Source organism: Pseudophryne corroboree, chromosome 1 (assembly GCF_028390025.1).
Source record: "Pseudophryne corroboree isolate aPseCor3 chromosome 1, aPseCor3.hap2, whole genome shotgun sequence".
NCBI classification, from domain to species: Eukaryota; Metazoa; Chordata; class Amphibia; order Anura; family Myobatrachidae; genus Pseudophryne; species Pseudophryne corroboree.
This window is the reverse complement of record NC_086444.1, coordinates 185,352,362-185,378,934: the sequence shown is the minus strand read 5'-3', so window position 1 is coordinate 185,378,934 and position 26,573 is coordinate 185,352,362. Positions and strand designations below refer to the sequence as shown.

Below are 26,573 nucleotides of genomic sequence, written 5' to 3'. Positions count from 1 at the left end.
CCCCCCGTGTTTGTTCCCAAAGTGTAAGTCATATGTGTAGCAAGTTTGGTGTAAATTGCTCCAGGCATTCCAGAGTTATGCTGTCTACTGAAATACTCTGTGCTGCTGCCTCAACCATGGGGGTGCTAGGGGTGTCATTCCCCCACAGTGTTTGTTGGCAGATTGGAAGGCATATGTGTACCAAGTTTTTTTGTAAATAGGTCCAGGCATTCGGGAGTTATGCTGTCTCCTGAAATACTCTGTGCTGCTGCCTCACCCCTAGGGGTGCTAGGGGTGTCTAACCCCCACAAAGTTTGTTCCCAGATTGTAAGTCAGATGTGTAAAGTGTGGTGTAAAGTGCTCCAGGCCTTCCACAGTTAAATTCGTATAGCTGAAAATGTAACCCAATGCCTAACAGCGCTTTTCAAAGCACATATTCCATTTTATATATATATATATACATCTCTCTCTCTCTCTCTCTCTCTCTCTCTCTCTCTCTCTCTCTATATATATATATATATATATATATATATAAAAAAAACAATATGGGCTATTGGGATGTCATTCTATTTTAAACTAAAGCCCTGGAAGTACAGTATCTTTATGGTTAGCATGGTGAGCGTTGCACATGGGCCCTGCACCCATTGACAATACTTACCTCTCCATCAGCACCACAGATATTACCAGGAATATGGTGCAGGTGCCATGTTTCTGGAGTTCCATGCCTGTGCCATTTTCCCAGAGATCAGCACAGGAGCAGTGGATTCTGACTTAGTATCATCTGTCAGGTGAGGAGGCCTGCACGGAGGCTGTACATGGGCCTTCCCATTGCTTAAAGGGCCCCTGACTATGGGGGTCATTCCGACCCGATCGCATGCTGCACTTCATCGCAGCCATGCGTTTGGGTTGGAAGTGCGCATGCGCTGCGGCCGCATTGCGCAGGTGCGGCGTTGCCCGGCGACGGCTGTTGCCTGGCAGCGACGCCGCAAGCGAAGAAAGCGGTCGCGGCGGCAACTGCAAGAAGATTGACAGGAGGAAGGCGTTCCGGGGCGTCAACTGACCGTTTTCTGGGACTGGTGCGGCGAACGCAGGTGTGTCCAGGCGTTTGGAGGGTGGATATCTGACGTCAATTCCGGGACCATCAACGCTGGATTCAGTGCGCAGGGCAAGTAACTCATACCCTGGTCTTGTTCTGCACAAAACTTTTTTTGCATAGCAGGGCTGCACAATCGATCGCAGCCTTTTTATGCTAAAAAACACTCCCCCATAGGTGGCGTCTAGTTGATCACATGGGCAGCAAAAAGTTGCAGCGTGCGATCAACTCAGAATGACCCCCTATAGCTGACACTCATGTTAATTAACACACTCATTGTAAAATGCACCCGTATGCATTTATGAGGATATTTGATGTCGACGGGGAGTTTTATGACCATATGAAAGCACTGACTATAGATATCTGTTATAACCGATTAGGGGGTGAATATTTCCTCATTATGTACAACTTTGAACATTGAAAGGATTTTGTCCCTCCAATATGTACGGCAGTGCAGAATCCTTGTATCACTTTATAAATAAATAAATAAATGATACTAATAATAATAATCATAAATATTTGTTTCAGATATTTATATATACATTAAACTTGTGTTTATTATGCAGAGTTTATTACATCGTATGTTATAATGAATATTTTAGAAAAATAGGATGAAAATAAGAATATACAATCGTCTTAAGAACAAAGTGTTAAAGTTATCTCTTATTAACTGTTTTATTTTATTTTTTAACAGATAAATTTACAAAGGAAAATGAGAGTCACTGGTGTTATAACTCAAGGAGCGAAGAGAATAGGAAGCCCCGAATATATAAAATCATATAAAATAGCCTACAGTGATGATGGAAAGTCCTGGTCAACATACAAAGGAAAACGAACCAATGAAGATATGGTAAGTTATTTATTTACCTGTTCTTAAATGAGACAGATTTATAGCTAACACCTTTCCACTCCTTTTTGCTGACATCAAAACCGTTGTCCAAATATTTGGCTACTGTACTGCCCTGCCAATCTAAGGGGCTTATTCAAAGATGAACGCCGATCTGTGCAAAGTGATAATATGCTAATGCCACAGGCAGCATATTGTGTATATAGATGTCTCCTGTCGGCTTCTGTGATCTGCTGCATCTGATTATCTGCTGCAACATCGGTCATGTTTGCAACCTTCCGGTTACTCAGGCTGGGTGGGGAATTCACGCTGGTGAAGCTGTGTTCCTATTTTCTTTAACACTGCCCTCGCTGTCAATCATGCTGTGGTGATTGGTTCCCTGCAAGCAACATCACAGCCCCGGATCTGCACATGCGCAGTGCGGCTTCTGCACATATGCAGATCTAAGAACATAGGAGATGTATGTAAGCATCGTGTTTAACTACATCTCGGAATTAGGCCCTAAGAACATTGTTGCACATACTCCACACCCTGCTAAGAACATCTGCATTGCTCCACAAGCACCCCCATCTTGCTTCACACACCTATGGACTCAGGGGTCTATTTACTAAGCCTTGGATGGAGATAAAGTAGATGGAGATAAAGTACCAGCTAACCAGCTCCTACCTGTCATTTTTCAAACCCAGCCTGTAACATGGCAGTTGGGAGTTGATTGGCTGGTACTTTATCTCCATCCAGTTTATCTCCGTCCAAGGCTTAGTAAATAGACCCCTTAGCAGAGCCGGCCTTAGGCATAGGCAAACTAGGCAAATGCCTAGGGCATTTGGTATGCTTAGGGGCACCAGCAGCTTCTGCTGATTAAAACGATATGCGGCATGCCTATATTCTGTGTGTGACTGCGGCTGTATCTGCATACGAAATGCTACGTTGCGTGTATTCCTGGAAATCACTGTAATGTAGCATTTCGTATGCAGATACAGCCGCAGTCGCACACAGAATATAGGCATGCCACATTTCATTTTAATCAGCAGAAGCTGCTTGTGCATTCTAGTCACACAGCAATGCAAATAAGATGCATTTTCATAAACAAAATGCGCCTGACGTTAGCAGAGCTGCCAGCTGACTCATGCCAGGCATCTCTTGCAGAACTAGCGGCGGTGCTAGGGGGCACCAGCCAAAATCTTGCCTAGGGCATCATATTGGTTAGGGCCGGCTCTGCCCCTTAGGCACATATCTAGTCGCACTTGTCTTGCACATACTGAGGCACAAGCTGGTATTGCTGCGATCAGAAGTAAGTACCACACTTTTGTCTATATTGATGTGGGATTGGCAGTTAAGGAAAAGCCATACAGTGCCTTGTTTTCATGTGGACACCTGATTATTCAGTTTAACGACATTCAACTTCAGTTTACAATCTTATTTTGCAACCTCAGACAGAGTGAATGAAAGTGACTTGTCCAAAGATATCCTCAGCTGGCAGTGATCCAAGCTGGATCTCCGGCAAATCTCTCAGTTTTCTTGCTTTTTGTTGATCAAAACATTTCCGTTTGCAACTTGACGTCAATGGTAATCTTTTTTTTACAAATCCCTACAATTACATGACTCAAATCATACTGAAAAGCAGACCAAATCATGCACACTCACCTCTCAGGGCGAGTTAAAGATAAAATGTAGCAAAGGGCTGGTTTTTAAAATACACACAATATAGCTAACACAGTAATAGGCAATATTTGGATACAGAATAGAAGGAGATAAGTGTTCGGGTAATCCTAAGTACCATCTTTGCACATCCTTTAGGAGATATTGCCTACCAAAATCAATGTCAGTGTTCTAGGCATGGTCTCACTCGCCCTTATTCAGATCCCAAAGGATCTGCGGCGCATGCTGCTAAGTACCGATGTACAGTACTGTGGATATGTGCCGGACCCTTCGATGGTGGACGCAGGATGGCCTCAGACTGTCAGTGATTGGAGGCTGGGTGGGGGTGGTGACAGCGCTCTTTCTTAAAACAGAGGCATATTGCTGGCATTGCAGGGAAGAGACTGGGCCAGGATTTCCATCAGAGGATGGAGATTTCATGACCTCTGTGTAACAAATGCGGTAACCGGCTTGCACAGCCCCATGGGTCATGCAGCCAGCTGATGGTGTCATAAATTATTCAATACTGCGTGTTAGGACATAGCTCGGATCAGTAATGCATGCAGGAGGCGTGACGTGTCCTGCTGCATTACCTTATTAGAGCTATCACTACTGCTTCTATGTAAGCAACTCCAACCACATCAAAATGAGGGCCACCGGTATCACCCATCTCCCATGCTATTAATACCTTTTCTTAAGCTATTAATGCCTCTGACTGGTCTTCCCCGCTACTTTGCTATAATGTCTGCTTAAAACAGCGACTCTGAGATCTCTTTCATTCTCTGCAGTTTTGTGGCATTAATATTGAAGTTGACCTTTGTATTTTTGACACTCCAGTGTATGATTTAGCATTTTTTGGCAAAAAATAATTGTAATTGGCATCTGACCATTCCTTTATTTTTCCTAGACCACCAATCCCTTTTGATCACCTTTGTGCCTATCCTTTTAGATACCTTAATGTCTTCTGTAAAAGGGCATGCTTTCCATTTCCAATAAATACTAGTAGTAATGCCATAATAAAAGTTATTAAAGGTGACTTCTCCAGATTCAGTTACTTGTACTACATGGATGAACTCTCCCTCTTCTGAATGTTTCCATTTACTACAACTCTGTTGTCCTTTCCCTAACCAATATCATACCTACAGTACTTTGCCACTGTTCAATACAATCCTGAGCATTCTTATTATTTAGCAGTTTACATGTGGCACAGTGACCTATTAAAATCTATGTCTATGGCCACATTAATTAGTTACCTTAGCCATCTAGTCTAAATAATCAATGAGACTTGTGTGACATGATCTCCCCCATGGGATTGCAAACAAAAATATGCAATTTTGGGGCAATATCTGCTAGTTGTTGTATGCCGTTGCTGGCATTCCACTGCCATTGCTACAGTACATTGAATTGAATTGACCCATTTGGCTAATCCCATTTGTTACCACTGACTAGTCCACTTTCGGGTAGAAGAGTTCTATCAGGAGCCTCTCCTCTGAAAATGTACTATTGTTTTCCTTACTTGCAGCAATTATCTTACTACTTTACTGAAGTCCCATTCCTAGTTTAAAAACTGCATAAAAACTATTACAATGATTTCTTAAAGCCTTGTCCCTTGCCACAAGACCTTTTCCTTATAACTTTAATCTTTGTACAGTATTCCTTCTTATAATTTCCTACCCTCCATTAGATATCTACAAATGTTTTTGTTCCCTTTACTTACTGACTGTGCCCAGGGGTGGATTTAGGGGTGAGGGCACACCTAGGCACAGCAGTAACAGCTGCCTCCTGCCTGCCTAATTTTATTACTTTTATTGATTGGTTATAGGCCCTTATTTGATGATAGCCAATTGAATAGAATAATAAAAAAAATATTCTACATATTTACTAAGAAGGAGGACAGTTTACAGTACAGTGGAAATATTTTGGTACTTTTTGGGCTGATAGCACCAACACAAGCATCCAAGTGCCGCCCCTAAACAAGTAGAGCCCCTAGGCATGTGCCTAATGGGAAAATCGCCACTGACTCTACCATGAGCCAGTGACATTTTATTTTTATCTTATTTTCATTCTGCTAAACCAGGTATACATCCATTTCCATCATTCCCCATCCTGCTTATGTTCCCTAATACTTCCTACCCCAATGCTAGACTGGTTTTCTTTCACTGTGTTTTTTTTCCAACCTCTGCAACACAAAAGTTTGTAATTGTAGTCTTTTATATTTCCCACTGCTCTTGCACTCTATATAATTCCTCTTTCCAAATCAATCTAATCTCTGCAGTGTCAGGTCTCCGGAAACCTCTTTTCTTGAGTTGTATTTGTCATCCCCTGACATTATGTTTAACCACACTGATTGATGGTCACTAGAACCCAAGTGTCACCATTTGCAAGCTCTGAATAATGAATAGCTTATTTCGGAGTGAAGTACCTGACCAATTGCTTGAATGATTCCCCCTTTTAGCAATAGGAGCTCTCCCTACCTCTGCTTGTGCATGCAGCCGACCATCATCAGTACACATCACGCATCTAAAACGCTCCCATAATTATTACCTCTGCTTTCATTGGCATGTTGATGATATCTTGCATTAGGTGTCTGTCCAATTTCTCTTTCTGTCATGGAGGTCTGTAGATAACCCAAGTACAAAGTACACAATATTTATCTCTGTTTCTACAGTTAGGGAGTGTTCCCCAGTTTTTTTTCTCCTATACCTGTTATTAGTTTCTTTGATGTACTGTAGTATTTTTAATCTGTCTTTTAAAATAATATATCTACAATGCATTCAAAACTCTACACGTCTTTATTAAAATTGCAGATTTTTGTTATGTCAATCATAAAATTAAGGTAAATCATGTGCATTTTCTTCTTCTTATTATTATTATTATTATTGTAGATTTGTAAGGGACCATTAGTGATCCATAGCACCAGACAGCAGGGAGAACATATATAGAATGGGATGCAGACACCATAATGTTGACAGTTATGTCGGCATTATTTAAATGTCAACACGGAACGTGTTTACATCTGCAGAATATCAACATGTTCACAATTTGGACATGTCAGCATGTAAAATTATGACATACTGTAGGGTTTGCCCACATAAGGAGAAGGGTTAGAGTTAGGCTACAGGATCGGAGGTTAGGGTTAGACACTAAGGGAAGGGTTAGGTTAGGCTATGGAGGGAAGGTTAGGGTTATGCACTAGGATAAGGTTACGGTTGGACTGTGGGAGAGGAGAATTGGGTTTAGGCACTAGGAGGAGGGTTAGGATTATGCTATGGAAGGTGAGAATAGTGTTGGGCACTGGGTGGATGGTTATAATAGGCTATGGGAGGGAAGATTCAAGGTAGTTGCTAGGGGAGGGTTAGGGTTAGGCTGCAGGTGGGCAGGGTTAGGGCTAGACACTAGGGGAAGGGTTAGAGTTACTCACCGTCTGAGCCACTGCATGATCAACCAGGAGTCACTGGACAGCTATTTGACTGAAGACACCGTTGGAGCCAAACTATTTAAGTCACCACTGGACCACCTGGATTTTTTTGGTCAACATTCTAATCATGTCGACATATTCTCAGTGTCGACTTGAATGTCAACATGGTCTCTGATGACGTCTTATATATCAACATGCTGCATGTTGACATTACTGCCATGTCGACATTCTCATGTTGAAACAATCAATGTTTACATTCTTATGTTAACATGATCATTGTTGACACGAGGAATGATGCACATTATACCGAACACCATTGAACAGAGGTATATGTTGGGTTCAGAGTGGAGATTATGACAGTTGTGAGGGTGCATAAGTGTGGGTGGTAGTAATTTCACAACTGGGTAGCAGCATTGAAGAAGCCTCGTAGAAAGGAACAAGACGTGGTTACTAGAGAAAAGGTGAAGTGCGGGTTAGGAGGTTGTGTTACTGAGGGTTATGTGGGTAAGAATTAATAATTTAAATTGCTGTCTGGATAAAACAGGAAGCCAGGGTAGGGATTTACAAAGTAATGCAGCAGAAGTGGAGTGTTGAGAGAAGATCAATCTTGTTACAGCATTTAAGGTGGATTGACGCAGTGATAGACGTGTAAGGGGAATTCCAGATAACAATATGTTACAATAGTCAAGGCGAGAGATGATTAGAGAGTGGATAAGTATTTTTCTAGCATCTAACATCCCTAAACTAATACTATGTGGTAGATTATTTTGTTTTATTTAATTTTATTGCAATTCTATCTCTCTCTATCCTGCCAAACAGCTCAAGGTCCATCAAATGACGGGGGCATCTCCTGTGCCCTGCCCTTCTTAGGTCTGTACTCAGGTTTTCAACATGATTGAAGTCTGTGCTCTGACTTCCAAGCCTTTGATCTCCCTTTTCTTAAACTATTGTTTTGATGACTTGGATATGCACTTTGGATATTTATCACGTTGGAAGTTGAAATTCTTAATCTTCAGTTTTCTGATATAAAAGCAGAACAAAAATAGTCTCAGTTGTCATGGAAAGCTGGTCCTTTTTGTACTATTGGTCAGCTCCTATTTATGAGTTAAGTAAGAGGATTTTATTTAAATATACTTCTCATGGAGGTGTTACCCCTTAATCTAATACAGAGAAAAGGTACTAGGTCATAGTATCAGAGTACAGAAAGGAACAGTTTTATTTATGATTTAGTTAAAAGAAGTATACTGTAATATGCTTTTCTAAACTGGTTATGCATGTTCTAATTAATGCAGTGAAATAAAATATAGATAAATGTGAAAAGCAAAGAAAATATGTATTCTAAAATTGGCTATGCATAATCCAATTGTATCTTGATGTATATTGGGAGAGTGTTCTTTATCCTAACTTTGTTTACAGTATAAAGTAGATTTTTACTGTTCATTAATTCTACTGATGGTTAACCGATTCTTCACTATGTGGGACATTCCGAGTTGATCGTAGCTGTGCTAAATTTAGCACAGCTATGATCAGGCACACAGACATGCGGGGGGACGTCCAGCACAGGGCTAGTCCGTCCCGAATGTCAGTGGCGCACACCCCCCCCCCCCCCCCGCAGAAATGCAGAAGCATCGCACAGCGTTGATGCTTTTGCATTTGAGGAGTAACTCCAGGCCAGTGCAGCTCCAGCCGCCTGCGTTGGCCGGACCGAGCCCCCTAAACGGCGGCTTAACGCCACTATCCAGCCCCCTCCCATCCAGCGACTGCCTCTGCTTGCCAATCAGGCAGAGGTGATCGCTAAACAACGGTGGCCTTCGGCCGTCTGGCATGCGATAAACTGCATCATTCGATCGGGTCAGAATGACCCCCTATATGCACAGTCTGTTTTTAGTGCAATATTAATATTAGCATTCATCATTGCTTTATGTCTTCACCCATAACACAGATGTGGTCTAATTTAGATTATACGACTATTATCACAGGCGTGCGCAGAGACTGACTGGCGGGTGCCGCTCCGGACTTCCCCCCCTCCACGGCATTATAGTGTTCTCTCACCTCCCCTGTCCTGGATATAGACTGCTCACCTGGGCCGCTCACCTGGGCCGCCCAGGTGAGCAGTTTATATCCAGGACAGGGGAGGTGAGAGAACACTATAATGCCGTGGAGGGGGGGAAGTCCGGAGCGGCACCCGCCAGTCAGTCTCTGCGCACGCCTGTGACTATTATACGCATGAGGGATTAGTTGCAAAGTAAGTGACAGGAAGACAGCGTTTGGGGGTGGGAGGGGGGGGTGATTTGGTAAACACAGGCATGTCATGGCCATTCAGACTGTGTTTTCTGGGCGTCATAAATTAGCAGTTGCAGGCTCACTTGCTACTGGAGAGCTCTCTGAATCCCAAGAGAACTGCTCAGCCTGTGCGTCTTTAGCGTCACTAAGAATCTGCGTGATGGCCTGATGTGAACATGGTACCGATGTTTCAGAAACTGGACACCATCGGATGGAAATGAAGAGACAGCAGTGGGCGTCCCTATGCTCAGGTTTACTTCTGCCCATATTAGCATATGGCAAAGATAGCAAGAGAAATTGCAAGAACAATCACATCTGATTTAGGCCCACTATGCAATACCCTCTCTATCTGAGAGAGATCATCCACATCAGTTTAATAACATGTTTCCACAGTTACTAATTAACCACTTAACTGACAATTTTTTTTCTAAAAAAAACCCGCTCAGAAATTGTCGGTTTTCTATGAGAACATGTATTTAAACTTATCTAAAATTATTTTATTTATTTTAAAAAAAAATGAAAACTTTTTTTATATATATATTGGTAAAAAAAACACCCCCCCTCCAAGTATTGAAACATTGGTCACCATCGGAAAATCGGAAACATCACGACTTCATTTTAACAATCGGGACAGCCACTAGTAGGTATACCTGGGGGCCTTTGGGGTGTTAATTTACACTTTGCCAGCGGCTGCTGTTGTCTGCAGCCACCAGGTGAGGGGGTCCCTGCCATGCTGACCGATCAGCAGTGATGGGCAGCACAGCAAACCACTGGGGGGGAGAGCAGGAAGGTGTGATAGTATTTGATGCGACCATGCCAGGCAAGTGGTTAAATATGATAATTTTCTCAGTTGCTGATGTTATATCAGAAGGAGTCTTATATTCTATTCCTAGTGCTTCTGACAGAAGCCTGCAGAATCTGTGCAAATATATACAGATATTACTATTAATTGTGGCTCCTATCCTGGTTAAAGCCCATGCTTCAGCTAAAACATGATTCTACCACCGCATAGGCAAATGCAGGGAGGGGGTTCCAGTTTTCCAGTTGCCCAGAAACATCCCTTCCCCACAGCCTGGCCAGCAGCCACTACATGCAGTATAAAAGGTGGAATGGAGCTGCTGCACATGCCCAGTGGCAGCAGATTTTCCTTCCTAGTCTGATGTGTGCATGTCTGTGGATCTGATGTGTGCATGTCTGTGCATCTGAGTGCTCAGTCATCGCACCAGAGAGAGAATCTGGTATGTGGTTTATACCCCTTTTACACCACCAGCTAGTAACACGGGTTATTGCACATGAGTGCGCATAACCCATGTTGCTGGCTGGTGTAAAAGGGTCGAGTTGGAATAATCCAGGTCGAGTGACCCGGTATTCCAACTCGGGAAGTTTGTGGGGTTGAACACGTGTTCAACCCGGCAAACTGAGCAGTGTAAACGGTAGCCGGGTCGATGCGGGCGGCACTTGGAGGTCATGTGATCTCCAAGCGCCGCCCCCGTCGCGTCACCGGCAGTGTCACCAACCCGGCAATATGCCGGGCTGGTGAGTCCGGTGTAAAAGGGGGCTGACGTGGGTCGCAGCTGGGTAGCTCCCGTGTCAGGGTTCCCGGCTGCAACCCGCTTTCTTTGGTGTAAAAGCGGTATTACTGTGATCGTTGGGCCTGTATTTGTTTTAGCTGAAGTAATGTATTACATAAACAGCAGTTTGTTACAATATACCTGTTAATTATACATCCTTCATGGGCTGGCAACAATCACCCTAAAATCAGACATTTGGAACCACCTCTCCAGAAATCCTGCGTTTGCCCCTGGCTATGTGTCACAATCTGTATTATGGTATGAATAGTGAGCTGCATTGTCTTTGGTAGAAATATATAAAATTTTCTAAGAGTAGAAAAGAGGAAAAATTGAGAAGTTGCCCTTAGCAACCAATCAGCAACCAGCTAATCAGCTTTTATCTAGGATTTAATTCTATAAAATAATAGTTAAGTGGTTGCTATGTGCAACTTCTCCACTTGTCCACTTCTCCACTCTTTACAAGGTCTAATGCATTTCTAGAATTGGTATCCAGTCTATAGATCTACACTAAAAAGGTCTATATTCAATAGCTAGACCACTAATGATCGACATGCATGAGGTTGACAGGGTCAAAAGGTAGACAGGGTCAAAAGGTTGACATGTAAAAGGTAGACAGTTCAACAAGGTTAAAAGGTCGACATGACAATGGTCGACATAAGGTTTTATTTAATCATTTTTTCATTTTTTTCCAGCTTTTTCATACTTTATCATCCACATGGGCCACAATTGGGAATAGTAACCTCTGCCAAGCAGAGCGAGGCATCTTGCCCGAGGCATGGTGAGCGAAGCAAGACATGCGAGGGGATGCAGTACACTAATGGGGCTTGTTTGTGGAAGAAAAGTGCCAAAACACCCCAAAAAAACTAAAAAAATTGTCTACCTTTTCCATGTTGACCTCTTGACCCTGTCGATCTTTTCTATTGTCTATCTATGCCATGTCGACCTTTTGATCCTGTCTACCTAATGCATGTAGACCATTAGTAGTCTACCTATTTACTGTAGACCTTTTTAGTGTAGTTCTAATAATCCACACCCCTAGAATTATGCCCAAAAAGTTAACCCTTGGTCTTGTAAGACCATAAAACATTTTATTACATGATTTGTGGAGATTAATTGCATTTTTTGAAAACCTTTAAATGTTGTTTTTTTGTGAGAAAATGGCTACTATCTTGCCACCTTACAACATAATATAGGAACAAGGGTGCAGGTGCACCATAGACCTTTAAAATTATAACAGCCATCATATCCCAGGTTCTTGGCATATATTGGCCAGTACATGAGCCTGCTACTCCTACTTCATGGTGACGTCATCAGACAAGTCCCTAATATTATTGGGGTTCAACTCTGGGGAGCAGAGTACCCCCAAACCACCCCAGGGCATCACACAGATAAGGGATAGAAGTGAGAAATCAGTGTTAGGCAAGTGAGAGAAGCTGCTGAGTGTTAGAAAGAGGACAGCAGTAAGGTGTCAGAGTGTTAGAAAGTGAGGTTAGCTGATCAGTGTTACAAGTGTAAAAGATATGTGAAAAATGCTACGTAAACAAAAACAAACAGGGTGATATAGGTGTTAAAATAAATGTAGGTAGTGATGCCCCAAAGTGGCCCAGCTATCCAATCCGAGAAGACACACAACCCAAAAGTTCACCCCCAAACTGACTTTTTATATAACTGAAAGGATCTTACCTATGGCTTGTGTGCAGTCAGCATATGCTAGTTCCCTGTTTAAAAGCCTGAGAGTCAGTGGATGATCCAGAATGATGGCATACCAAGCCCTCAGGTGTGTATACACAAACACATAATATAGAATATATTGTGGAGAGGGGGCCTATACTGCACACCCTAGCTTCTTATAATAGGCTCTTCAACTTTCAAAGAATTTAGAAGTGTTTTTTTTGGCCGAATTTGTCATGAAAATGTTAGAAGTCAATTATAAGCCCACATCTTAAGCACATTTGCAATAAATAAACACTTTTCAATACATTTTGACACGTATAAACCCCAAAAACCTTTGATCTGTAAAAATGCTCCACGTACTGTACATGTAATTTTTACATATTTTTCCCCAAGAAGTGTGTATTACAGTCATATAAATGTACTAAGTTGGTTGCACAAACAGTTCCAGCTGAAACCAATGATACGTGTCATGCCTATATTATTATTATTATTCTTTATTTATATGGCGCTGCAAGGGTTCTGTAGTGCCCAATTACAGAGTACATACAGTATTCTCATAATCAAAACAAGAAAACAGTGACTTACAGCTGAAGACAATATAGGACAAGTACAGGGTAACTAAGCATAACTAAATCAGTAGACGACACTGAGATAAGTATCATTGTGGCAGAAAACTGTAGGATTTGGGCAGTTGAGGATTATTAAAGTAAGAAAAAGATAAGCACATGAGGGAAGAGGGCCCTACTCATGAGAGCTTACATTCTAAAGGTTAGGGCAGACAGATAAGGGTGACACAGATGGGGTAGACCGAGCGTGCGACAGAGGGTTAGGATGAGATTTGGCTGCGTTTGGTAAAGAACTGGGTCTTAAGAGCCCGTTTGAAATTCTGTAGAGAGGTGGAGAGTCTGAGGGGGAGAAGTAGAGAATTTCAGAGAAAGGGAGCAGCACATGAAAAATCTTGGAGATAGGAGTGGAGGAAGTAATCAGAAGACAGGAGAGTCGGCGTGCATTAGCAGAGTGAAGAGGACGGATGGGAGTGTAAAGGGAGATAAGGTCAGAGATGTAAGTGGCAGAGGAGTGGATGAGTGCTTTGTAAGTGAGTGTGAGAAGTTTGAATTGGATTCTGAAAGTGAAGGGAAGCCAGTGAAGGACTTGAAGGAGAGGGTAGGTGGATGTAGTGCATGTGGTGAGGAAGATGAGCCGGGCTGCAGCATTGGGGATAGATTGGAGTGGAGAGAGGAGATTGTCAGGAAGGCCAGTTAGAAGGATATTACAGTAATCCAGTATGGAAATAATCAGTGAGTGGTTAATGATCTTGGTGGCATTCCGGGAGAGAAAGGGTCTGATCCTGGAAATGTTTTTGAGATGAAAATGACAGGTTTGTGAGAGGTGCTGAATGTGTGGTTTGAAGGAGTGGGAGGAGTCAAGGATTACACTAAAACAGCATACTGTACTTGGGGGCTAGAGGAGATAGTCGTGCCATCAATGGATAATGAGTTTGTGGGAGGTGAGGTTGTGCGGGAGGGTGGGAAGATGATCAGCTCATAATTTCCAAATACTCCATGTACTGTACTTGATGATATGATATGTAGCATGGCTACAGTATATTCAGTGTGTAATTGTGAGTGTATCTAATTATGTTACAGTGTATGGCTGGAATACATTGTAGCATAACATTTTGTATGCTTATTACACACCATGAATATATGCATGCTGCATATCATTTTAAACAACAGGAGCTGCTTGTGCGTCCTATTCACATAGCTTTGCTTCTAAAATGAAGCGATTGGAATAGGACGCACAATCTGCTCCTGCTCTTTAAAATGATAAGCAACATGCCCATATTCTGTGTGTAATAAGCACTGTATTTGCATACAAAATGTTATGCTACACTGTTTTCCAGCTAAACACTGTAACATAATTAGATACAGTCGCAATTACACACTAAATATATCCATGCTGCATATCTTTTAAATCAACATAAACTGCTTGTGCCTCCTGGAGGACTGGGGATTATTTAGGGTGTGTGCTGCATTAATCATGGGACTTTTAGGGGACAATGGGTGACTTTTTCTGACACTGTGGTCCTCCTATACTAAAAGACGCATTCCAGTTGTTCTGCAAATATCAGACATTTTCTAGTCTAAATACTGCGACACCACGGATCTAAGACTCTGAAGACGGGAAATGAATGCACGCCATTACATTGCCCAAGTTCCGGTGAATAGACGCACATTTGTAATGTCCGATGTGATGCGTTCATTTTCAGGGCGGTATTATCGGCTCCCATTACATCCCGGCCCATGGCTATGACATTAGGAAGTAACTAAGAAACTGCAAGGAAATCCTACAGAAAGAGCTGATTCATTTGGGTTAATCACAATGACATTGATCACTGGCAGGGGTATGCTAATTACCTTTGAACATGATTTGTGATTGGTTATTTCTGAACACAGGTATTGTAGTTATTCTCAGTTTTATTCTTTACTTTACAATTTGTCTATTTATTGGTTACAAAATCATTAATAGTGGAAAAAGGTTTGACATGATTATCTTGATTTCAGACTTTGCAGAACAAAAATCTACACTTTTAGTAAGGATTTGTAGACTATTTATATATATTATTACTGCTTTTCCTAATCTTTCCCTTATTCCTTATTTTGTTTTTATCTTATTTTTGTTTTAGGTGTTTTTCTTTTTCCCTGGCGATGTTACCTACTGTAACGCCTTCTCCCACCATTTTCCTATACTTTGGGAAAGTTTGTTCTGGCTCATCATCTACTGTAGTTTAAATTCTTGCAAATGAAGCCTCTGAGCTGTTTATCTAAGAAGCGGCAGCCAGTAAATCTGTTTGTAGGCAATCTTTTGATGTATACCTATATCCAACCAAGTATTCCAGACAGTTATATTCTTTCCTTACAGATGTGTTGGTGTAAAGAGATTAGTATCTTCCACGCCTACAGTATATGCTGGTCACATTCTTTTGCTGTGGTCTGTAGTAGTGTAGTTTTCTGTTCATGCTGCCTGTATTTACTGAGTCCGCCATTACCGCCTTCTCTGGCAGGAAGTTCCAAATCTTATTGCCCTAACTGTGAATTACCCTTTCCTACGTTGTGTGTGGAATTTTTTCTCCTCTAGCCTCAGCAAGTGCTCATGTGTCTTATACAGAGTTTTTTTAATGAACATATCCCTTGATAACTCCTTGTATTGCCCTTTACATATTTGAAGATATTAATAATGTCTCCTCTTAGACGCCTCTTTTCTAGAGTATACATATTAAACCTAATAAGTCTTTCTTCGTAATCCAGTGCCTCTAGCCCTTTAATCAATTTAGTAACTCGCCTTTGAACTCTTTCAATTTCCCAGATATCTTTTTTATAATGCAGTGCCCAAAACTGAACACAATATTCCAGGTGCGGACGTACCAATGATTTGTGCAGTGGCAGGATTACACTCTCGCCCCTTGTCTCAGTTCCCCGTTTTATGCATCCTAGCACCTTCCTTGCCTTCTTTGTTGCCCTTTGACATTGTGTACTGTTATTAATCTTATTATCTATGAGTACCCCCAAGTCTTTTTCCACTGATGTTCCCCCTAGATTTTCCCCATTTAATGTGCAGGATGCTAGTTTATTATTTGTCCCAAAATGCATAACTTTGCATTTTTCTATATTAAACCTCATTCTCCATTTGGATGCCCAAATTTCAAGATTAAATTAGTAATTCTGCAGAGACTCCATATCGATTTCCGAAATTACCCTACATAGTTTAGTATCATCAGCAAAGATTGACACTGTGCTTTCCAGGCCTGTTCCTAGGTCATTAATAAATATATTGAACAATAGTGGCCCTAGTACGGACCTTTGTGGTATTCCGCTGACTACTGTTGCTCAGCTGGAGAACATCCCATTGACTAATACTCGCTGTTCCCTGTTGTCCAGCCAATTACTTATCCATGTACAAATAGTTTTTCCTAGGCCAAGCGTCATTAATTTGACAATCAGTCTCCTGTGCGGCACTGTATCGAAGGCTTTTGCAAAATCTAAATAGACCTCATCCATAGCGTTCCCCTGGTCAAGATTGTCGCTCACTTCCTCGTAGAAACTAATTAAGTTAGTTTGGCATGATCTGTCCCTCACAAACCCATGCTGGTTTATGTTATTAATTTTAGCAGTCTGCAGATAATCCTCTATGCTATCTCTTAAAATTCCTTCCAATATTTTCCCCACTATAGATGTCAAACTAACTCGTCTGTAGTTACCAGGATGATTTTTACTTCCCTTTTTAAATAATGGCACTACCTCCGCTATACGCCAATCTTTTGGTACCATGCCTGATCGAATTGAACTATAGAAGATCAAGTATAGGGGTCTTGCTAGTTGTGACTTAAACTCCATAAGAACCCTCGGATGAAGTCCATCTAGGCCCAGTGATTTATTAATCTTAATTTTGCTTAGTCTCTCCTGGACTATATCCCCACTTAAGCAATTATCTAGCCATGTGTCATTATCGTCACTGTCGTTATGGACTACTCGCACCATTTGTTCTTCTCTGGTGAACACTGAGAAGTTCGATATACTTCCTGGAAAGCAGCCACTAGCCCCTATTGCACACTGCAACTGAAGCCGCTGCGGCCGCTGTAATAAATCCTTTACCTACGTACTCTGTCCCCAGTTAGCGTACACAGTCCCGTACTGTGCACGCACTTTGCGTACACACGCCGGAATAGCCGTGCAGCTTACACTCAGTGCATACACACAGACCGACACGCTGAGAGCACGAGGCAGCTCTAGGTGTGGCAATTACACTATACAAACGCTCAACAGAAACTGAATGCAACACCAGTATTTGATTGTATGTTGTGGTCCAAAGCAGCAACAAGTAATAATATATTTGTAAAAGGGGATTACAATAAGTTAAAATATAAATGGTACAACACAATACAATTCAATCACAGAGAGAGAGTCACAGCCAATGATACGTACGTTTGTTCGCCTGCGCAACCCGGATCCGGTCCTCTAGTCGATCTGGCAAGATGACCTTAGAGCAAGAGAGAGAGAGTGACCGGCCCAGGTGCAAGGTTTATATACCCTTGCCCAAAATACAATACAATGGGGTTGTATGCTCTCCACCGATTGGTTGGAGGGATGGTCGTTTACAGTACAGGAGAGGTCATTGGTCAGTTTGAAGATATGGGCGATGCCTTGATCCAGGGGTGTGTACTGCTGGTCAGCTCTGGATTCCCACCACATACCAAGTACATAATAAACACAAATATACCTTTAATCTGCCTTTGCGAATAACTATTCGCAACGACATGCGATCTTCTCCAAACCAACACCGGATTATTACTAATAATTATCCGAACACGTAGATACCATGCATGATGCTCTGATCAGTTACTGTCCCCTCGCATACTGTAAAGGTGTATAATTCCCTTGTTGTGCCTTGCAAATAAGTAAAAGTTGCATGAGGGGAAAGGGGAGACTATGTGCAGTGTGTGCACCAAGTTTGGGAAACATGCAATGTGTGACAGATATTTCCATGTTCATTATGTTACCCTGTCATGCTATCTCCAAGCAACATGATCCTACACATGAAATGACCAACCATTCTCAAGATACACACAAATATATATATATATATATATATATATATATATATAAAAGTGTCCAGGTAGGCAGCACATACAGTCAAATGTAGCAATGGTCCGGTGCCTTCCGTAGGGGTCCCGCATGCAGGGTACTCCAAACATATACTCGCAATCGGCGGCACTCGTAAATTATCAGACATAGGCAGGGATGTGCTTCAAGCACATCCCTGCCTATGTCTAATAATTTACGAGTGCCGCCGATTGCGAGTATATATATATATATATCCATAAGTGTTTCCCTGCTATTATATCAAAGGTTTTCTAGACTGCAGGCTGCCTGTAGTTAATAATTTGAAAACGCAGGCTTATGTGTATCTATTGGGATATTTGTCTCCCATTGTTCTGGCTCCCACCAAACGATGACTTGTTCGGTTTGTGTTGTTTTCAGTATACACTCTGAAACAATAAGGATAACTAGAGATATTTACTTTCCTCACAGATCAGGGTGCCTGTTACATGATCACAAACCTTTGCGTAAACAAGACATGTCTTGATATATTGAAGACATTGTTTTAGAAGAATGTGTATGTGTGGTTTGATTAGCTTGTGTGTGAACAGTAACTTGCCTTTGAAGATTACAGTCTGTACAAATTCTGTACTATAAGGATTGAATATGGAACATGGCTTTGGGGGCCTTTCTATGCGACTGCGTATGTCACCATATTTACCCACACCCCACGCTAATACGCAGGGCTTCACGAGCCAATGTATGCAGCGTCTGGGTGTGCGCACGCACGGCTAATACGCAACCGCACAGAAGCCACTCTGAATGGTGTCTGTATGTGTAGTGCGGGTTTGTAATATTTTCCGACTTCGACAGTCCACCCTTTGGCAGTCAACAATAACTGCCATAATTAATATGCAGAAAATATTTACATAATAATACATAGATACAGTGTTAGAGTATGCACCTTGAAGTGAGAGAAAAAGTCATAGGTGAGAAAATGTGTGGCCTAGTGTGATAGGAAAAAGCGTGTATGTATGAGTAAATGCTTGAGGGGAATGTATCATCGTGCAGTGTAAGCTTCTAGGTTTTGCGAAGTATTCATTATATTCCTTCTCATCCCGTATTTCGGGTCTGTACATGGTCCAACAAACTCCACCGAGCTATATGATAAATGGGGAGCACATTTATCTGATGATACATCGTGGGGATCCATATGTGTGAAAAATTATGTGTCCCTATTATCTAATGACTATGTGTGTTTCACTAACCTAGCCCTACAGAGATGAACAGAAGACATGTAACGGTACTTACAACAATAAAATGACATTTTTGGTGATTGATGAGTTGGGTTCCGGTTTGTGGATTTCCTTTTTCTGATGCTAGCCTTGGTGAAAGTGATACGCTGATCCTGGGGTCCTACCAACCCGTACTCTCCATCAGAACTCACTCCAGATCCTTGCTCCACCTCTCTGGGACCCTCACAAAAACAAGTTGTCCTTATTAAAACCAAAGTCACTAACAGAACCCGAAACGCAGTCTCTTGTAACCGATCCATTTCGTTAGGGGAAAGGAGGAAAATAAGAAGGAGAAAAGAAAGGAAAAATGCAGGGGGAGGTGAAAAAAGAAAATGGTACGACATCCGTTCTATCTCTCGTTACTCTCCATGCTCAGATGCCTTTCAACAGTCCTGCCTCTCAACTTTCCCGGAAAAAGCACTCTAGTGATACGAGGTTCTCTTCCACCTGCTCTTTGTCACGAGTCTTCTCTGGGTCAGCGACCTTCTTGCAATGGGACGAGTGGACCCAAGTCTCTCTCTCGGCAACCTTCAATGCTGTTGTGCTGGTTACCAAAACTTGGTATGGTCCTTCCCACCTGTCTATGAGGCAACCTGAGCGTAAGAAATTTCGAATCATCACATAATCCCCAGGTTCAATGTCATGACAATTACTGTTTGGTAGGTCAGGAATCTCCAGCTTTAGATTTCTTTGTTGATTTCTGAGCTGCTGGCTCATCCTAACCAAATATTGCACAGTCACTTCATTATTACATTTCAAATCATCCTGGGGGTCAATCATTACGTGAGGTTGTCGCCCAAAAAGAACTTCAAAGGGTGATAGGTTAAGTGGGGACCTGGGAGTGGTTCTGATGCTGTACAACGCTAGTGGCAATGCCTCTGGCCACAACAATCCAGTTTCAACCATCACTTTGCTAAGCTTGTTCTTAATAGTGCTATTCATTCTCTCCACCTTTGCGCTCACCTGTGGCCGGTACGGAGTATGTAGCTTGCTATTAATACCCATCAGTTTGCACATGACCTGAAAGACTTCACCTGTAAAATGGGTACCCCTATCACTTTCAATTATTCTAGGGATACCATATCTACACACAAATTCCTGCACAATTTTCTTTGCAGTGAACGTAGCAGTATTTGTGGCAGCGGGGAATGCTTCTACCCTATTTGAAAAGACATCTGTACACACTAGGACATATTTCAGATTCCTACAGGGTGGTAACTGTATGAAGTCTATTTGTATTACCTGGAAGGGTCGTCCGTAGGAGGGATATGGGATGGTTCCGTCGGTATTGTCTTCCCAACATTCTTTCTCATGCAGGTGATACAAGCCATTGCCCTCCTACCTGCATGAGATGAGAACCCTGGTGCACTCCAGTATGCCCTGACCAGTTTGCACATACCTTCCTTGCCCAAGTGGGTCAGGCCATGAGCTGCTTCTGCTAGGGCTGGAAGATATGCCTTGGGGGCCACTGGCTTACCGTGCCCATCTGTCCAGAGGCCCGAAGACTCTCTTCCATATCCCTTCGCCTTCCAGACGGACTTCTCCTGCAGGGAACACAAATCTTGCATTTCAATGAGTTGTTGTGTGCTTATTGTGTTAAATGTCATCAGTGGTGTAATGTTGGTTAGTGTGGCTGAACTTGCTGCTGCCTTGGCAGCTTCGTCTGCCCGGCTGTTACCAAGTGATACTGGGTCTTGACTGTAAGTGTGGGCTTTGCACTTGATAACAGCCACTCTGTCGGGGTCTTGTATTGCTGATAGCAATCTTTTGATGTGGGTCGCATGCGCCACGGGTGTGCCAGCTGCTGTCATGAAATTTCTGAGGCGCCACAGGGCCCCGAAATCATGTACCACTCCAAAGGCATACCTAGAATCTGTGTATATATTAGCTGACTTACCCTTGGCCAATTCACACGCTCTGGTTAGGGCGACCAGCTCAGCAACTTGTGCTGAGTGCGGTGGGCCCAGGGGCTCAGCTTCTATGATACCTCTGTCATCTACGACTGCGTATCCAGTACACAGGTCTCCCGAGTCCGTCTGTCTGTGGCAACTACTGTCAGTGTAAAAAGTAAAATCTACGTTTTCCAGTGGGTTGTCACTAATGTCAGGTCTCGCAGTGAAAGTCTGGTTCAGATATTCCATACAATCATGCGTATCAGTGTCTGCACTAAATCCTCCTTCACCATCATTCTCATCCTCCACCCTTTGTGCCTGTCCAGGCACACTTGGCAGATAAGTTGCAGGATTTAGTGAGCTGCATCTCTTTATGGTGATGTTTACAGGGGCAATTAGTGATAATTCCCACCTTGTAAACCGTGCAGATGAGACATGTCTGGTTTGGGCAGAGTTCAGTAAAGCTGATACTGCATGAGGTGTATGGATGGTCAGGTTGTGTCCTAACACTACGTTTTTGCTCTTACTCACTAGCAAAGCTATCGCTGCAACACTTCGCAAGCATGTGGGGAGAGACCGTGCTACAGTGTCCAACTGTGCACTGTAGTATGCTACTGGTCTGCTGGCATCACCATGTTTCTGTGTTAAAACACCTGCCGCACACCCAGCACTCTGTACCGTACAATTCAAAGGGTTTCCCATATTCTGGCATACCTAATGCAGGTGCCTGTGATAGGCACTGTTTGAGTCTCTCAAATGCCAGTTTGGACTCATCTGTGTGCGAAATCCGATCTGGTTTGTTTGAAGAGACCATCTCTTGCAAAGGTAAAGCCAGTATGGAGAACCCTGGGATCCAGTTTCGGCAGTACCCACACATTCTTAGGAAAGTGCGGATCTGTTGCTGGGTTTGTGGCAGAGTCATGTTGCGAATCGCTTCTATCCTATCAGCAGTGAGGTGTCGTTGTCCTTGTGTCAAGCAATGCCCCAAATACCTCACCCTTTTACTGCACAACTGTAATTTATCCTTTGAAACTTGGTGTCCTGTCTGGGAGAGGTGAAGCAGCAGCTGCTTCGTATCTGCCAAGGACGTTTCAAATGAGTCAGAGCACAACAATAAGTCATCAACATACTGTAGTAGCACTGAGCCATTTTCAGGTTGAAAGGATTGCAAACAGTCATGCAGTGCTTGGGATACTTGGGCTGTCAATGAAGCCTTGGGGGAGACGAGTCCAGGTGTACTGTATTCCCCTGTAAGAGAAGGCGAAAAGGTACTGACTGTCGGGGTGGAGAGGGACAGAAAAGAAGGCAGAACAGAGATCAATGACAGTGAAGTATGAAGAGGTTGCGGAGATCTGCATCAAGATGACAGCTGGATTGGGCAATACGGGGAATTGACTCTCAACTATTTTGTTGACCCCTCTTAAATCCTGCACTAGCCGGTAACCTCTCCCCCCACTCTTTTTCACAGGGAAGATGGGACTATTGGCAGTGCTGGACATCCTGACTAGGATGCCTTGTTGTAGCAAGCGCTCTATGACGGGGTACACTCCTAATTCTACCTCTGGCTTCAGAGGATACTGAGGGATTTTTGGAGCTATCCTACCATCTTTTACTTGCACTACTACTGGAGCTACATTCGCCATCAATCCAGTGTCTTGTCCATCTTTGGTCCAAAGGGAACCCGGTATTTGTGAGATCATTTCCTCTACCTTTGATGGACACTTGTCTATAACAGCAGAGTGCGACATTAGCCTTTGAGGGGTGTCTAATATATCTTGCACTTCTTGAACAAGATTCTCGGGTATATCCAAGAAGACACCCTCAGGAGTACAATATATGACACACCGCATTTTACACAATAAATCTCTGCCGAGCAGATTAGTCGGAGCCGATGCAGCCAGCAGAAAAGAGTGTTTGGTCTGCAAGGGCCCTATCGTAATCTCTGCAGGTCTACTCAAAGGGTATTGTTGCACTGTTCCTGTTACTCCCATTGCCGAAATTGTTTTGCCCGTGGTCAGTAAATTGGTTGGAGCTTTGAGTACAGATCTGGCCGCCCCTGTATCTACAAGAAATGGTTGTAGTGTTCCTGCTACTTTGACCAAGACCTCAGGTTCATTCCCAGGGCCAGCAATCAGCTTCACAGGCTGCAGACTACAGGTGTGGCCTAACCTCTATTGGGGCCGTGGACCCACCCTTTGGGCTTTGGCGGCTATGATATGTGAGGGGGATAACGGTAAATCTTCGGGGGCTTGCCAGTCCTCCCGTGGTGGGTACCTCCTTGTTTCCCCTCTATGCGGCTCGTACTCTCTCCTGTATGATCCCTGATCTCCTCTATGTGTATAATTACTTTGCTCGTGTTCTTGTCTAGGGGGTCTGAATTTTTGTGTGCTGTTACAATTGCTGGCATAATGCCCTTCCCTTTTACACAGATAACAAACTCTTGGCTTTTTCCATGTGTCAGGGGCCTGGGATTTTGGTCGAGTTGGTGCTCCTTCCAGTGCTTGGATGCTCATCACCATCAACCGCTCCCCTTGTGCCTCCCTGGTTTTCTGGATATTACGGTCGTGCTCCAGTGCTGATTCCCTAAGTGCAGTCACCGTAATACCCCTCAAGTTTGGCAGAGAAGTTTGCACCCTGGTTTTCAGTGCCTCCTTCAATCCCTCCATTAATACAGAGACAGCTACTTCCCTGTGTTTGACATTGTCTCTAATATCCTCAATCCCAGTGAATTTAGCCATTTTCATCAAAACTCTGTGGAAATATTCGGATGCCAGTTCATTCTCTTTCTGTCCTATGGAAAAAATCTTATTCCATCTAACTACGGCTGGGAAATACAAACCTAGTTGTATATTGATTTGCCTGACATTCTCCTGATTGTAAACATCAGTGAGTGGCACTTCTGCATCTAGGTTGCAGTCTGTAATAAATTTTGGAATATCAATGTTAGAGGGGAGACTCGCTCGCAACATCGTCCGCCAATCTTTGTTTGTGGGTTCTTGGGAAAGTCCTAAATCTCTTATATATTTCTGGCATCCGACTAAATCCTTTCTGGGGTCAGGGAATTCTGCCATAATTGACCTCAGCTCCATACGGGACCAGGGACAGTACATTGCAATGTTCCTGATTGGGGTCACCCCCTGAGTGTCAGTTCTCCCGTTAGGGACTGCAATCACCCTAACTGGATGCAACTTAACCACATCTTTCTTGTTTGTCCCTACAAAACGGGGAGTCACTGTTTCTGCATAATGGACGGTACCGTACTTACCAGTCACCATGATCTCATCTGCCCCCTCACTGGCTGATGTGGCCACTGCCCTTGGTGGTTGGGCAATGCCCACCCTTGTGTCGTGTATGGTGGCAGCCAGGGCAAGGGCTGAGATCATGCTAGGCTCATCCTCTACGTTGCTGTAATCTTGGGGAGAAGGTAAAACAGGGTACAAGGTACAAGCGTTAGTTTTAATACATTCACTGCGCATTTCCCTGACCTCTACCTTTGTATCATTGGTGGTGACACTCTTCTCTCCATCAACATATGGTGGTGGTGGTGCGGTCGCATTCACGCTTCTGCCTGGTTTGGAACTTGCTGTGCGAGCAAGCTCCCTTTGCACATCCCCCTCTTGTTGCCACAAGTTTAAACAATCTGTATGCCTTACCCTTTACTCAGGGCCGTCTTTTCGTATGAGCTCAATGGGCTCTTGCCCAAGGGCCCCAGGAGTGTAAGGGCCCTAGGCTAATAGCTGAGGGTCCCCTCTTTCCAGGGGTACCAGGTTTTTGAAAATCGGCCCTGGGGAACTGGAAATATCCGACTTGAAAGCAGGGGTCCCCATCCAAGCCTGTTAATTGCTCTTCCCAGCCAGATATCGCGTGTTCTGTATGACTTAGAGTTTCTCTGATGATATAACCAAAAAGCTGGGACTTTCCCCTTTTGGTGGACACTGGCAGCTTGTCTCTACTATGCCCAGAACCAGAGATATCAGCCTACCAGCAGCTGATCCCTGCTCCAGCTCCACACGCCTAATATGCAGTTTTAGATTTTCGTTGGTGGATTGCTCTGGCTCCTGAACTCTGATCCCCAAGTCCCCAGCACCTCCTGAAAGGTGGGACTCTCTAGGTTTTTATCCCATTCAAAGCTAAGAAATATATTTTCAGGAACATGAGATATCTGCAGTCAAGCAAGCTGCCCTCCCACCAGAAAATTATAAATATTAAGCCCACTCCACTATCCACCCCTCCCCTACATATTAAACACCCCCTACCACCCTGGAAGTTATGTACCAGGGCCCCTTCATTCAGTCCAATGCCCCCTTCTACAGTTTAGTCTCATCTGTGCAGTAAAGGAGTAATTATCAGAAATTACTGCTACAGGTCCAACATACTGAGCGAAAGATAGTACACCCCCTACCGCCCGCGGGACATCAAAGCTGCCACTGATAGCACCCCCCAACGCTACCGCTGGAGGATAGGTAAGGGGCCCAGTGCATTGCTGTGCCCAGGGGCCTACACTGCTGTTAAGACGGCCCTGCCTTTACTTTCTGGATTTGAGAAGAAATATTCTAATCCTTACATTGTATAGTACCTCTTGATCAAAACTACCTATCCCAGGAAATGATGCTTTATCCCCCACAGTCATTCGTGTCCATTCATCACAAAAGGTCTCAGTGTGGGGACCATACTTCCCCCACATTACCAACCGAGCTGACCCCCATGGTCTCAATTCTGCTGTCAGAACACTGACTGAGGAACATCCCTGTGTTGTGCACTTGGCTCCTATTGTGGACCCCTTTAACACGGGAAAACTTTCTAAAATGCTCCAAACACAGTAGTCTAACGGTGGAAGTCCTCAAAGTTCTTCCACTAACTTCTTCTGCTCCGAGTACCACGGATCCGCCCTATTTAGCAGACACTCGTAGCCAGTGCAGGCCCTACTTCGGCTTATATCCCCTGGGCCTTGAGGAGTAACTTACCGTACCCAGTAAATATCTGCCTAAAAGACAATTTTTACACAAATCACGCTTGCATGTGCTTTACACAACGCGTATGATGACGAGATTTACGCACAAATATGCAAAACTTCGTATCACGTTGCGCCATGTATCGCTCACACAACCGTGCGGTCCAATCGTACCGCTTATAGACACTTGCTATCTATAAGTAGTAGGATCACTGGAGTCTTCACACTGTGCTCCAAAACAGCCGGAGTGTAATACCAAGAAAAAAAACCTTTAAAACAACAACTTCACAAAGCTTTATCACACTCCGTTGCACGTGTTCACCTAGACCGTGCTC

At 43.4% G+C, this 26,573-nt stretch overlaps 1 protein-coding gene across 7 annotated transcripts in view; it reads left to right on the top strand.

Annotated features, from left to right (window-relative positions):
- EDIL3 (EGF like repeats and discoidin domains 3) overlaps positions 1-26,573 on the top strand; it is a 1,054,167-nt gene that overhangs the window by 760,657 nt on the left and 266,937 nt on the right. For all 7 annotated transcript variants that reach the window (XM_063963959.1, XM_063963960.1, XM_063963957.1 and 4 more), the window contains one exon: positions 1,767-1,922. In XM_063963959.1, coding sequence (XP_063820029.1) covers positions 1,767-1,922 — 156 coding nt within the window. The remainder of the gene's footprint in view (positions 1-1,766; positions 1,923-26,573) is intronic.